At 39.5% G+C, this 10,395-nt stretch overlaps 1 protein-coding gene across 2 annotated transcripts in view; it reads left to right on the forward strand.

Moving 5' to 3' along the window:
- PAPSS1 (3'-phosphoadenosine 5'-phosphosulfate synthase 1) overlaps nt 1-9,476 on the forward strand; it is a 97,710-nt gene extending 88,234 nt beyond the window's left edge. For both annotated transcript variants that reach the window (XM_032860318.1, XM_032860311.1), the window contains one exon: nt 8,743-9,476. In XM_032860318.1, the coding sequence (XP_032716209.1) occupies nt 8,743-8,881 (139 nt within the window). In that variant the 3' untranslated portion in view covers nt 8,882-9,476. The remainder of the gene's footprint in view (nt 1-8,742) is intronic.
- Nucleotides 9,477-10,395: the final 919 nt, after the last annotated feature.

Here is a 10,395-nt window from a genome sequence, read left to right on the forward strand (position 1 = left end):
TGGGTGTTTCCAAGTTCCTAATTGTGTTAGCTTTCTAATGCTGAATAGCACATGACCACAAAGTTATTGGCTTCCAACAGTACTACTTATTATCATACAGTTCTTTAGGTCAGAAGTCCGGGTGGACTACATTGGGTTTTCTAGCCGGGCTGGGCTCTTATCTGAAAAGTTCTGGAAAGAATCCACTTCCAAGATGACCCTTGTTGGCAGAATTCAGTTCCTTGCAGCTGTGGGGCTGAGATTCCCCATCGTCTTACAGGCTATTGGCTAAGGATTGCTCTCTGCTCCTAGAAGCCATTCTGTGTTCTTTCCTATGGATACCTCCATTCCAGCAATAGAACCTTCTTCATGGTGAATCCTTCTTACACTTCAGATCTCCCTGACTTTCCCTTCTGTTACCAGCTGAGAAAAGTCTTTGCTTTCAAAAGCAAAGTCTTTGCTTTCAAAAGGTTCTAGTAATTAGGTTAGACCCACTCAGATAATTTCACAATTTTAGATCATTTGATTAGTGTAGCTCATTGCAAATGACCTATAGTAGTAGTAACATTATTTGTCTTCATTCTTTCATAGACCCCTCCTTGGAAAACATTCTAGAGAAGTGAGAAGCTTGTGTTTTCTAGAAGTAAAATAAAAGTAACTTTTTTCTCTCACAGTTAATATTAAAAATAATAGGTAGAATATCCTAAGGAAATGTGTGGTATTTTCATTATAAAACCCAATAGTACTCATGTTCTGGCTTTTTAATCAGTTGTAACGTCGGAAAGAAGAAGTGGGGACAAGGGAAGGGAGCCATGCATTGAAAGGTAACCAACAATATAAGGGTCCCAATTAGAACTCTGCTGTGCTAGAATAAACTATATGGGAGGAAGATTTATTATTTTTAATGCCAGGGACACCAAAGTTACCTTGAACCAAAGGCTGAAGATCTGCTCCTTCTCTCTACCCCAAAGCCCTGACCAGCTTTGACTGCTCTTACGAGATAAAGGGACATAACTGTAAGTGCTAGAGAATAAGTAGAAAGAGCAAATGGGACAATTCTCAGGAAAATACTTCCCTTAGTGCTTAGGAAAGCAGCCTGGTGGAAGGAAAATAGGCCTCGGTCATGTGTGCTCGCTCTTCAAATCTTTGTTCCTGGAAGGTTGCTTCTTTCTGGGTGAGTGGGATACTCTGCCTATGATGCATTTTTGGGTGGTAACAAATGAATAGGATGCGTCCCCTCAGTGGTCAGCCAACTAAGAAAACAAACACATGTTTTTAAAAAAATTTTAAAAGCATTTAAAAGGCAAAAAAACCAATATTAACAATTTAAAAATAACACTCATGCCTTTGTACTTTGATTTTTTTTCTGTGCTTTGATTTTATTCTTTTTCTGTACATGCATTTAATATAGTTGAGTTTATAACACAGTTGAATTTTTTTATCCTGCTTTTAATTACTTACTTTTCATGAGCATCTTTTCACGCAATTCGAAGCTCTCTGCACACATTGCGGTGGCTCCTTGTTCATTCTGGTGTCAGACTGTGCCACGTGTTGCAGTGGCTGTGTGCACAAGGCAGGGCTAAGTCGGGGGGCCTGGAGGCCACGCCATGCTGCAGAGCAAGACTGGCCCACAGGCTTCCTCACAGCTCACACGTGTCCTTAGGTAGAATCTGCCTGTCCTACCTGGTCCCACCTCTTGTGCCCGTTGTCCAGCATACACGGGGTACAGTGTTTCTGTAGCAGGATTTTCCAATGCTGCATGGTTGAGACCTGGCTGTGATCTCCCCTCAGAGTGTAGGGTGGTGCTGTGTCGTCCCTGAGCTCACTTACCTGCAAACAGCTCCAGGAGGAGCCACCAGTGTTATGTTTGGTGTTGTGATTTTTTTTTTTCCCCCAATCTGCTTTTCTTTTTCCTGTGACTTTGGGATCTTCTCACTTTTCTTATGTTTTCTGCCCCTTTGGAGGTAGGACTTCTTATATTATAGCAATATCAAATTAGTTTCTTTCTTAACAACACACCACTTAGCAAACTTTCTTAATCTTGGCATTATTGACATTTGGGGCCAGATAATTTGTTGGTTGAGTGAGGGGTCCAGTGCGTTCTAGGATGCTTACCCTGGGGAGGGGGAGCTGAGGTTGCAGAATCACCTCTGTTGAGACTCAGATTTGTAACAATATTGGCATATTTGGATACTTATGTTCTTTTTAATTATTTCATCATTAGTGACAAGTCCAAAATATGCTCTTTTTCCCCCCTTTTTAAAAAATCTCTCCAGACTTTCTACTTTCATATTTGGAGCTGATCTGCATGTTTTGAGAGTAATAGACGTCCTGGCTTCTAAATAAATGGGGATAGTCACATGTGTCTCAAAAGTAGAAAACAAATCACAAGACAAAGAGATCCTGGTGACAAATATGAAGGAAATTATTTAATACGGTCAAAGCAATGTCCTTGTTACCTAGCAGTGTCCTGGGTTTACCTAGTTTTCTGGTTAACTCATGCATGCTTAAGATGTTTGGGTCATTAATTTTGGAAAACCCTTTGAAAATATATTCTCTGTCTATACCCTACAACTGAGTAGGCTGTATACTGGAACGACCCAGGAACATCAGTGTGCTGTTCAGAAGAGGGGAGGGCATTGTGCTGAGAGGAAGTTTTCCTACTGCCAGAGTTCAGCCATGGACCTCACACCAGGCAGTTTGATGTGGATGATGGCCATCTGAGGGTGTGTGAGTTTAGCTTTTTGAGAATTGGAATCCACTATTGAGTAATCAGAGACTTCTTTCAGAAGCCGTTGAAAATGGTGATGCTCTTATTCCTGGTTGAAAGCACAGAAGCCCCATTTTGCCCATTAAGGTATTTTGGGGTCCTTTTGAAACCTGTCCATTGGCACTCAGTTAAAGACTTCCGTTCATCTACACTGTGGTAGATTAGAGGGTTCATGTCCCTCTTTGGTGATGAAAATTGAGTTGACTTCAATACGCTCTTTAGGACAGTCCTGGAAATTCGTTATTTGACTAAATGTCTAACAGGACCTGTTTTCTAGCTTTTACTTATAAGATTGGGATGCTGGGAGGAAAACATGATGAATTAGGATTTTGGTAAGTAGGTTCCAGATAATTACGGGTTTTTTTTTTGTGTATTTCAGTTGGTTTTTGGTTTGAAACTAAAAATTGTTAAATTTTTCATGTATTATGCTAGCTGGTGCTTTTCAGTTCCTAGAAAGAAAGCTGTAAGTAACTTTCTATCTGGTTTTGAAGAAATGACTCTTGACCTCATGCCTAAGAATTCTTAGTGTTTTGATCTACACAGCATTATATATGAGCTGCTTTCAAGTTGGACGAAGAGTTAATTAGAACCAAAATAGTTCTTAGATTCACTTACAAGTTACTACTATAATTTTTCTATCAGAGAAGAAATTCACCTTTGTTTCTCTGATTGCTTATTGTCCAGTTAGCATTTTTTAACGAGCTGATCTAATTGAATATGAACCTTCAAAAGATATACTGATGGGCCATCTGCTGACCCCAGCTCTTGTCCATTTGAGCAGCTCGTGCTGGTGGCTCTGATGGCCGCAGATGTGGACTAAGAGACAGCAGATGCTTGTAAAGATTTAAGATCCTCAACAAGTGGCCAAGAGTCATTGTACTTTGGAGTTAGTCAAGATGCTGGCCACATGTAGTCAGTACATCCCACATGGGACAAGATGCTGGTGCATCCCACAGGGTCCCTTGTAGCTTGCTCGATGGCGTGCTTTCCCCCCCTCCCTGCCACTTGAGCCCCTTTCTTTCTGGAAGAGCTGTGGATTGTAAGAATCTGTTACCAAGTGGTTTTGAGAAGGAAAAAAAATCCAACATATTTGTGTTTTCTTTTTTCAGGTGCCATGGGAGATTGGTTAACTAGTGTAATTAGATGGCTTATTAGAATTGCTTTGTAGTGAAAGCCCCGGGGTCATTTATTTAGTAGCCTTCTCTGCTTCTGGCAGATTGCTGATTACTCACAGGTAAAGTGGAGAGCTAATTTTAGACTATTCCCCACATGTCTGAATTTTCACTTGTTTTAATTATTTCTGTAAGGTGATGCCCAATTAAAGATGAACTGTGAAAAATTCGATTATGGGTAATGTTACTCTTGTGCCAGGTCCTTGCACCTGACTTCTGATAAAAAGTAAAATCCTTCTGTGACAGTACAAGTATGAGGCGGAGGAAAATAAATGTGTTTTCTGTAGCCAGGGTGGAGTGGAACCGCCACCATGTGGGAACAGAAACTCCCATTTCATGTGATGAAGAAATGTTTGTGGCATGCAGGGCAGATGGAGTGTGAAATAGCGTCAGGAAAAGAGGTACCCAGGGACCTTGGTTTTAAAATGCAATTTTAGAAGGAATGCAAGCAAACTTCTGGGTTCCAGACAGTTTGGCATCATGGGGAAGAGAAAGGGCTGTAATTGGTCTGGCTTTTTTCCTTTCATCAGATAGTCAGGACAGAGTCATCCCACAGCCGTGCTCTCACATCTTTCTCTTTGCCTTCAAGAACCAGCACTTGGTGCATGGGACACAAGGTTTCCTTTGTTGAAATCAGACTTTGAAATTAATGTGGCCATAAAGCTCTAGGGTCCTAATTTTCCTGAGCGAAGATTATTTAGGGTGCCAATCAGTGAACCTCTGGAGCTAAATGAACTGATTTTACATTGGGTTGGAGTGAGGATGTTTAGATACAGTTGGATAGCTCTCTGGACCTCTCTACCTTCTTGGCTTCCCCTCTGACTCTGCCCTCAGCAGTAACCTGGCTGGCTTGGAGACAAAATCAGCAGTGTTAATGGATTCTAGTATGAATATCCATTCCCACATAGCTTCTTCTTACCCTCGAAGACAGGCTTCACATCTTTATTGGAAAGGTTGAGACCATCCTGCATTAACTTGCCTCGTCTTTTTCTAACCCCATATTGTCACTGTTTCTTATTTCCCCGATGCTCCTCCTTGTCCACGCCCCCCTTCCAAGTCCCCCCAGACTTCCTTCTCCATCTTTCATTTCTCTCCTCCCTTTCATCCTCTCTTTCATCCTCCTCCCTTTTCTCAGTCTTGCCATTTATTTTTTTCCACCTATAGAGTTAGTGCTTGCTAAGACTTTCCTTTTCCTTTAAAAAAATCTCATCTTTTTTCCACTCTGTCTCTCTGCCAGTTTACTACTCTGTCTCTTTTCTTCACCATCTACTAAAACTCCTCAGTTAAGAAAAAAATTCTGATTTGTTAGTCCAGTGGGGTTTCTTTCCTCATGGTCATTTTTCTTAGCCTCTCTGTGGCCTTAACACTTTAGAATTTCTCTTATTCTGTGACCTCCATATCGTCTTGGTTTTCCTTTTACTCCTTTGACGAATGCTTTTCCTTTTACTAAGCCGCCTTTCTTTGGAGAGCTTACCTGGTTTCTCCAACTCAGTTTTCATTTTAGTGTTGATAATTTTACAGATTGTTTCTAAGCCCAACCTTACTGAATGTTTTGAAATCTCCTCTCACAGTCTTGCTTCTTTTCTAGGCCCATTTCACATACAGTCAATTTCTTTTTCTTCCTTTAGGTTGTCATTTGTGTAAGAGAAAGATGTTGGCTTATTTCCTGTGTCAACTGTGGTAATCAGCCATCTGCATGGGCTCCTGTGTTCTAGAAGATCTGACTTGTCTTGCACCTTGAACAGATGAGAGAACAGATGAGCGATAGCCCCTAAATTGAAACTATTTGGATTCATCTTTTAAGGAATATCTGTTAACCTTTCACTTTTATTGATCATCACTGAGAATTTATAGACATTTAAAAGAGGTTTTACCTAAGCAGATGAGAGCTGTTGAAATGTTGAGCTGAATGTGTATGTATATCTTCCTGTCTTTTTGGTAGTTGAGGGAATAGGAAGCAGACAGGGTGACGAGGGGAAGATGTTGCATGCCTGAATTTGAGTAGTACTTTTCTGCTTAACAGTAAGAAGTGATTTTCCTGTGACTGATGAAATGAGTCACACCATTTTGTATTGCTATCCTCCATGTATAGTATTCCAGAATAAAATTTTTAGATATGTTTCAAAGTGGGTTGGGGCATTCACTAAAGTGTGGGTATCTCCCTGCGGAGTGGGGCCAACAGCTAATCGAAGAGGAAGAACTTGATTCAGGAAAGAGTCGTGTTGATCTTAGGAACTAACAGTTGAGGTCAGGCATAGGGCCAGACCGGGTGAAAGAGGTACACAGAGCCTGGTAGTCATACCACCAGTAGCAAGGTTTAGCAGCCACATGAGCAATGGGGTCATTAAGCACACAGACAAAATCAGAAAAGCAGAAAGAGAAACCAGAAACCGGTTCCTGGTTTGGATCATGAGGAAGTCACAAAACTTGGTCTTTCTTGGTCTGGAGCCCACTGTCTGAGGGCTCCTAAGTAGATTAAATGAACCAGGTTAGGAAGGTGGTATGTGGGTTCCCCTGCCTAAAGTAGAAGTAAGCAAGATCAGAAGACATCTGAAGATGATTATGGAAGAGATCATTATGAAGGTCACGTAGAAATCTAGTAATCTAGATTTAGATAAAAGGGAATGTACAAGTAGCTTGAATTCACCACAGCAATAAAAAACCCTGTATTCCCCCTTTATTGCCAGAAGATGAAGAGTAGTGACTCATTAAGACTATATGTGGTTCTACATTGAACTAGTAGAATTTGTCCGTACAAATACCTTTTCATTCTTTTATATTTTACCAAATATATACTGAGTTCCTGATAGGAAAGTTAATAAAGTACCTGATCACTGGTTCATAAATATTTCTGTGTCTCTAGCACCATTCAGATATACTTTTTTTTTTTTTAAGATTTTATTTATTTATTTGACAGAGATCACAAGTAGGCAGAGAGGCAGGCAGAGAGAGAGGGGAGGAAGCAGGCTCCCTGCCAAGTAGAGAGCCCAATGTGGGGCTCGATCCCAGGACCCTGAGATCATGACCTGAGCCAAAGGCAGAGGCTTTAACCCACTGAGCCACCTAGGTGCCCCCAGATATACTCTTGACTGTTAATTAATGCTGCTGTGTAAGTATGAATTAATAGCAATTATAACTACCTTGAGACCAGAATAGGAAGCGTAATACTGTAGCAGCATCTTATTTATCTGCTCCTCAGGGCAGTATGCCAAATAATTGAGGTTTCAAGTTAAGGTTAAATTTCTGAAAATTATTTAAACTCACTTTGGGTAGATATTTTTTAAAATAAACTTTTACTTATAAAAATGATTGATATTTGATATTTTATTTGATTTCAATATTGATAATTGATAAAAATCATTGTAGAAAGGCACAGAAAACATGAGCTAAATTAAAAGCATTTGTGATAATACTGTATAGAAATAACCACTATTAATATTTGGGTATATTTCTTTATAGTCTTCTTTCCACACACTCTGTATTTTAACAAAATTGCATTTGTATTACACATACAGCTTTGTGTCCTGATTATTTTACTCAGTGCTGTACCATAATTTATTTAGAACCTTCAGCCTTCCAGGTCATTTACAATATTTTACCATCCCAAAACAATGTTCAGCTAGCTACCTTTATGCATAACATTTGTGTGCATGTGGTTATTTCCTTAGTATAGATTCCTGGCAGTGTGATTATTAGTTAAAAACACATACTTGGTGTCCCTCTAGAAGCATGTGGCAGTTTATGATCTATGATCCCCAGGTTAATGCCACAAATAATGAAGTGGTGAGGGAGCATACAGCTCCTAACTGGGAGTAAACACAGCCTGTGATCTGGTGCCCTAAGTGATCTAGAGCTCTTGATGGGTCCTGGTCTGCTATGTAGGTTGGTTCTCCTTGTTTGAGGGAAGAGGGTGAAATTCCTAGTAGACTACGTAGTAGACTGTAGCCATAGGTGCTCAGTACTTAGGGGTTTAAGGGCCTTTGTGTGTTTTTGAATATAAGACGATGAAAAAACGAACATCATTTTTATGGTATCTTATCAGTGGGATAGTATCAATTACTCTGTTACTTAACTTGCTTTTGCTGTAAAACGATGACAGTTTTTCTCTTAATGCCCTGTTATGCATTTGACCTTTCAGATTCAGACTTCCTAAAAAGTTTTCAATCTGTGGTAGTTAAATTGGATTTAATACTTTCTTGTTTTTGTAAATTTCTACTTCTAAATTAGTAGTTGGCATGGTCCGGGGAGGAGGAAGTAAGGGGGACAGGCGGGTATGGGTGTAAAGGGGCAAGCCAAGGGATGGTCATGGTTTTGAAACTGTTAATGTGTCTTGACTATGGTGGATACATGAACCTACATAGGTGATAAAATTGTATAGAACTAAATACACAGAGCATGGGTAGAACTAGGGAAATCTGAATCAGGTTGGTAGGTTGCGTCCATGCTGATAATCTGATTGTGATACTAGGCTACAGTTTTGCAAGATGCTGCCATTGGGGAAACTGGGTAAAGGGTACATGAGTGCTCACTGTATTATTTCTTACGATTGCACGTGAATATACAATGATCTTAGTAAAAATTTCAATTAAAATTTGTTTCCTAGTTCCAAAAATGGGTAATGTTTAATAGCATGGTGTTTTTTGTTCAATGGCAAATTTGAAATCAGATCAGTCATTCATTTTACAAGTACTATGTTTTATCCAGACTTTTTTCCCATTAAACTTACCTACCGTGAACAGAAGAACAAAAACTTTTTAAAGTTTCACTGTCACTAAGATTCTAAAAATGGGAAATCATTTTCTTTTCTTTTTTTTCTTTCAGCCATGAAGACTATGAATTTATTTCAGGCACACGAATGCGCAAACTTGCTCGAGAAGGCCAGAAGCCTCCAGAAGGTTTCATGGCTCCCAAAGCCTGGACTGTGCTGATGGAATACTACAAATCCTTGGAGAAAGCTTAGGCTGTTGACCTAGTCACTCCACCTTTGACACTTCACTGAGTAACAAGAGGGGACCACATAATTACTGTTGGCATTTCTTTGTGGTGGTGTCTGTCTGGATACACTTCCTAAAAACAGACCACTTTCCTTAACTAGCATCAGTTTTGGTCTGCCTTATGAGTTTTGTTTTGAACTAGTGTAATACACTGCTGGTTTTAATGTATCTCTTCCACTTATTATAGTTAATATTCCTACAGTACAATTTTAAAATCTTGTCTTTTTATATTATATTTATGCTTCTGTCTTATGATTTTTTCAAGCTGTTGTATTAGTTGTAACCAATAGCATACACATTGAATCTCATTTTTCATCCCTTGAAAAAAGAAAAAATCCACTAAACAATAAACTTGGCTAGACTTTGTTTTGGGAATTTTACAAAACATCTGTAGCAATTAGATTTTCTTTTTCTACATTGAAAAAATAAACTGCTTTCCCCTTTCCTTCTAATAAGCTATTGATCTCTCAGCTAGCTGTTATAATCTATTCTTATGATCTGTGTAAGCCCCGAATGAACTTTCGTTATTCAATAACATTAAACTTTTTGGCTTCTTATTTATGTGATGTTTTTTGTTTTGTTTACATGAAACCTTTCCTTCTTGAGAGACATTTCTGATGGAAGAGGGAAATTGCAGGCATCTTTCATTTCTGGAGTCTAATAATTAGTTCCTGCACTGTGTTTCATAGTGAATTTTTAAGTGGGAGAATAACGCATTCTCAGTCTATCCAAAAACTCCACCAGTTTCCCCAGATACCTCTCATATTCTTAAACACCTGAGGTGGTGGTACCAGTGATAGAGACCTGATAGAGGGAGTTGGGGGGATGACAGTTGGTCCATTTGGGGGAGGGGGCAGTGTATCAAGTTTGCTTTTGTAGAATATCCTCAAGTCGACTATTCAAGTAGAGATGGTTAGTTAGAAGCTGAATATACAATTTTGGTTGGGATGCCAGCATTTTTTTTTAAAGTAGTTTTGAGCCCAGTGCAGAGCTTGAACTCATGATCCTCAGATCAAGACCTGGGCTGAGATCAAGAGTTGGACATTTAACTGATTTGCCATGTAGGCATCTAACCACCTAAGGTATCCTGGGGATGCCAGCATTTTTGATTTGTAATCATACTTTCTATGAAATAATCATGATCTGGTCTTAAAAATTTAGCATTAAAAAGAGATGGCAGGGGCGCCTGGCTGTCTCAGTCATTAGGCAGCTACCTTTGGCTCAGGTCATGATCCTGGGGTCCTGGGATTGAGCCCCGCATAGGGCTCCCTGCTCAGCAGGGAGCTTGTTTCTCCCTTTCCCCGTGCCTACTATTTCCCCTACTTGTGCTCTCTTTCTCGCTGTCAAATAAATAAAATCTAAAAAAAAATTAAAAAGATGGCAGAGTATATGTGGAGATAGTATATTAAGGTGAATGAGAATAAAATGCCACGGGGCAGAGAAATAGAAGGAAAAATGCAAAAAAAAAAAAGTAAAAATG

This window comes from Lontra canadensis, unplaced genomic scaffold (assembly GCF_010015895.1).
Source record: "Lontra canadensis isolate GAN:19392208 unplaced genomic scaffold, GSC_riverotter_1.0 scaffold1, whole genome shotgun sequence".
NCBI classification, from domain to species: domain Eukaryota; kingdom Metazoa; phylum Chordata; class Mammalia; order Carnivora; family Mustelidae; genus Lontra; species Lontra canadensis.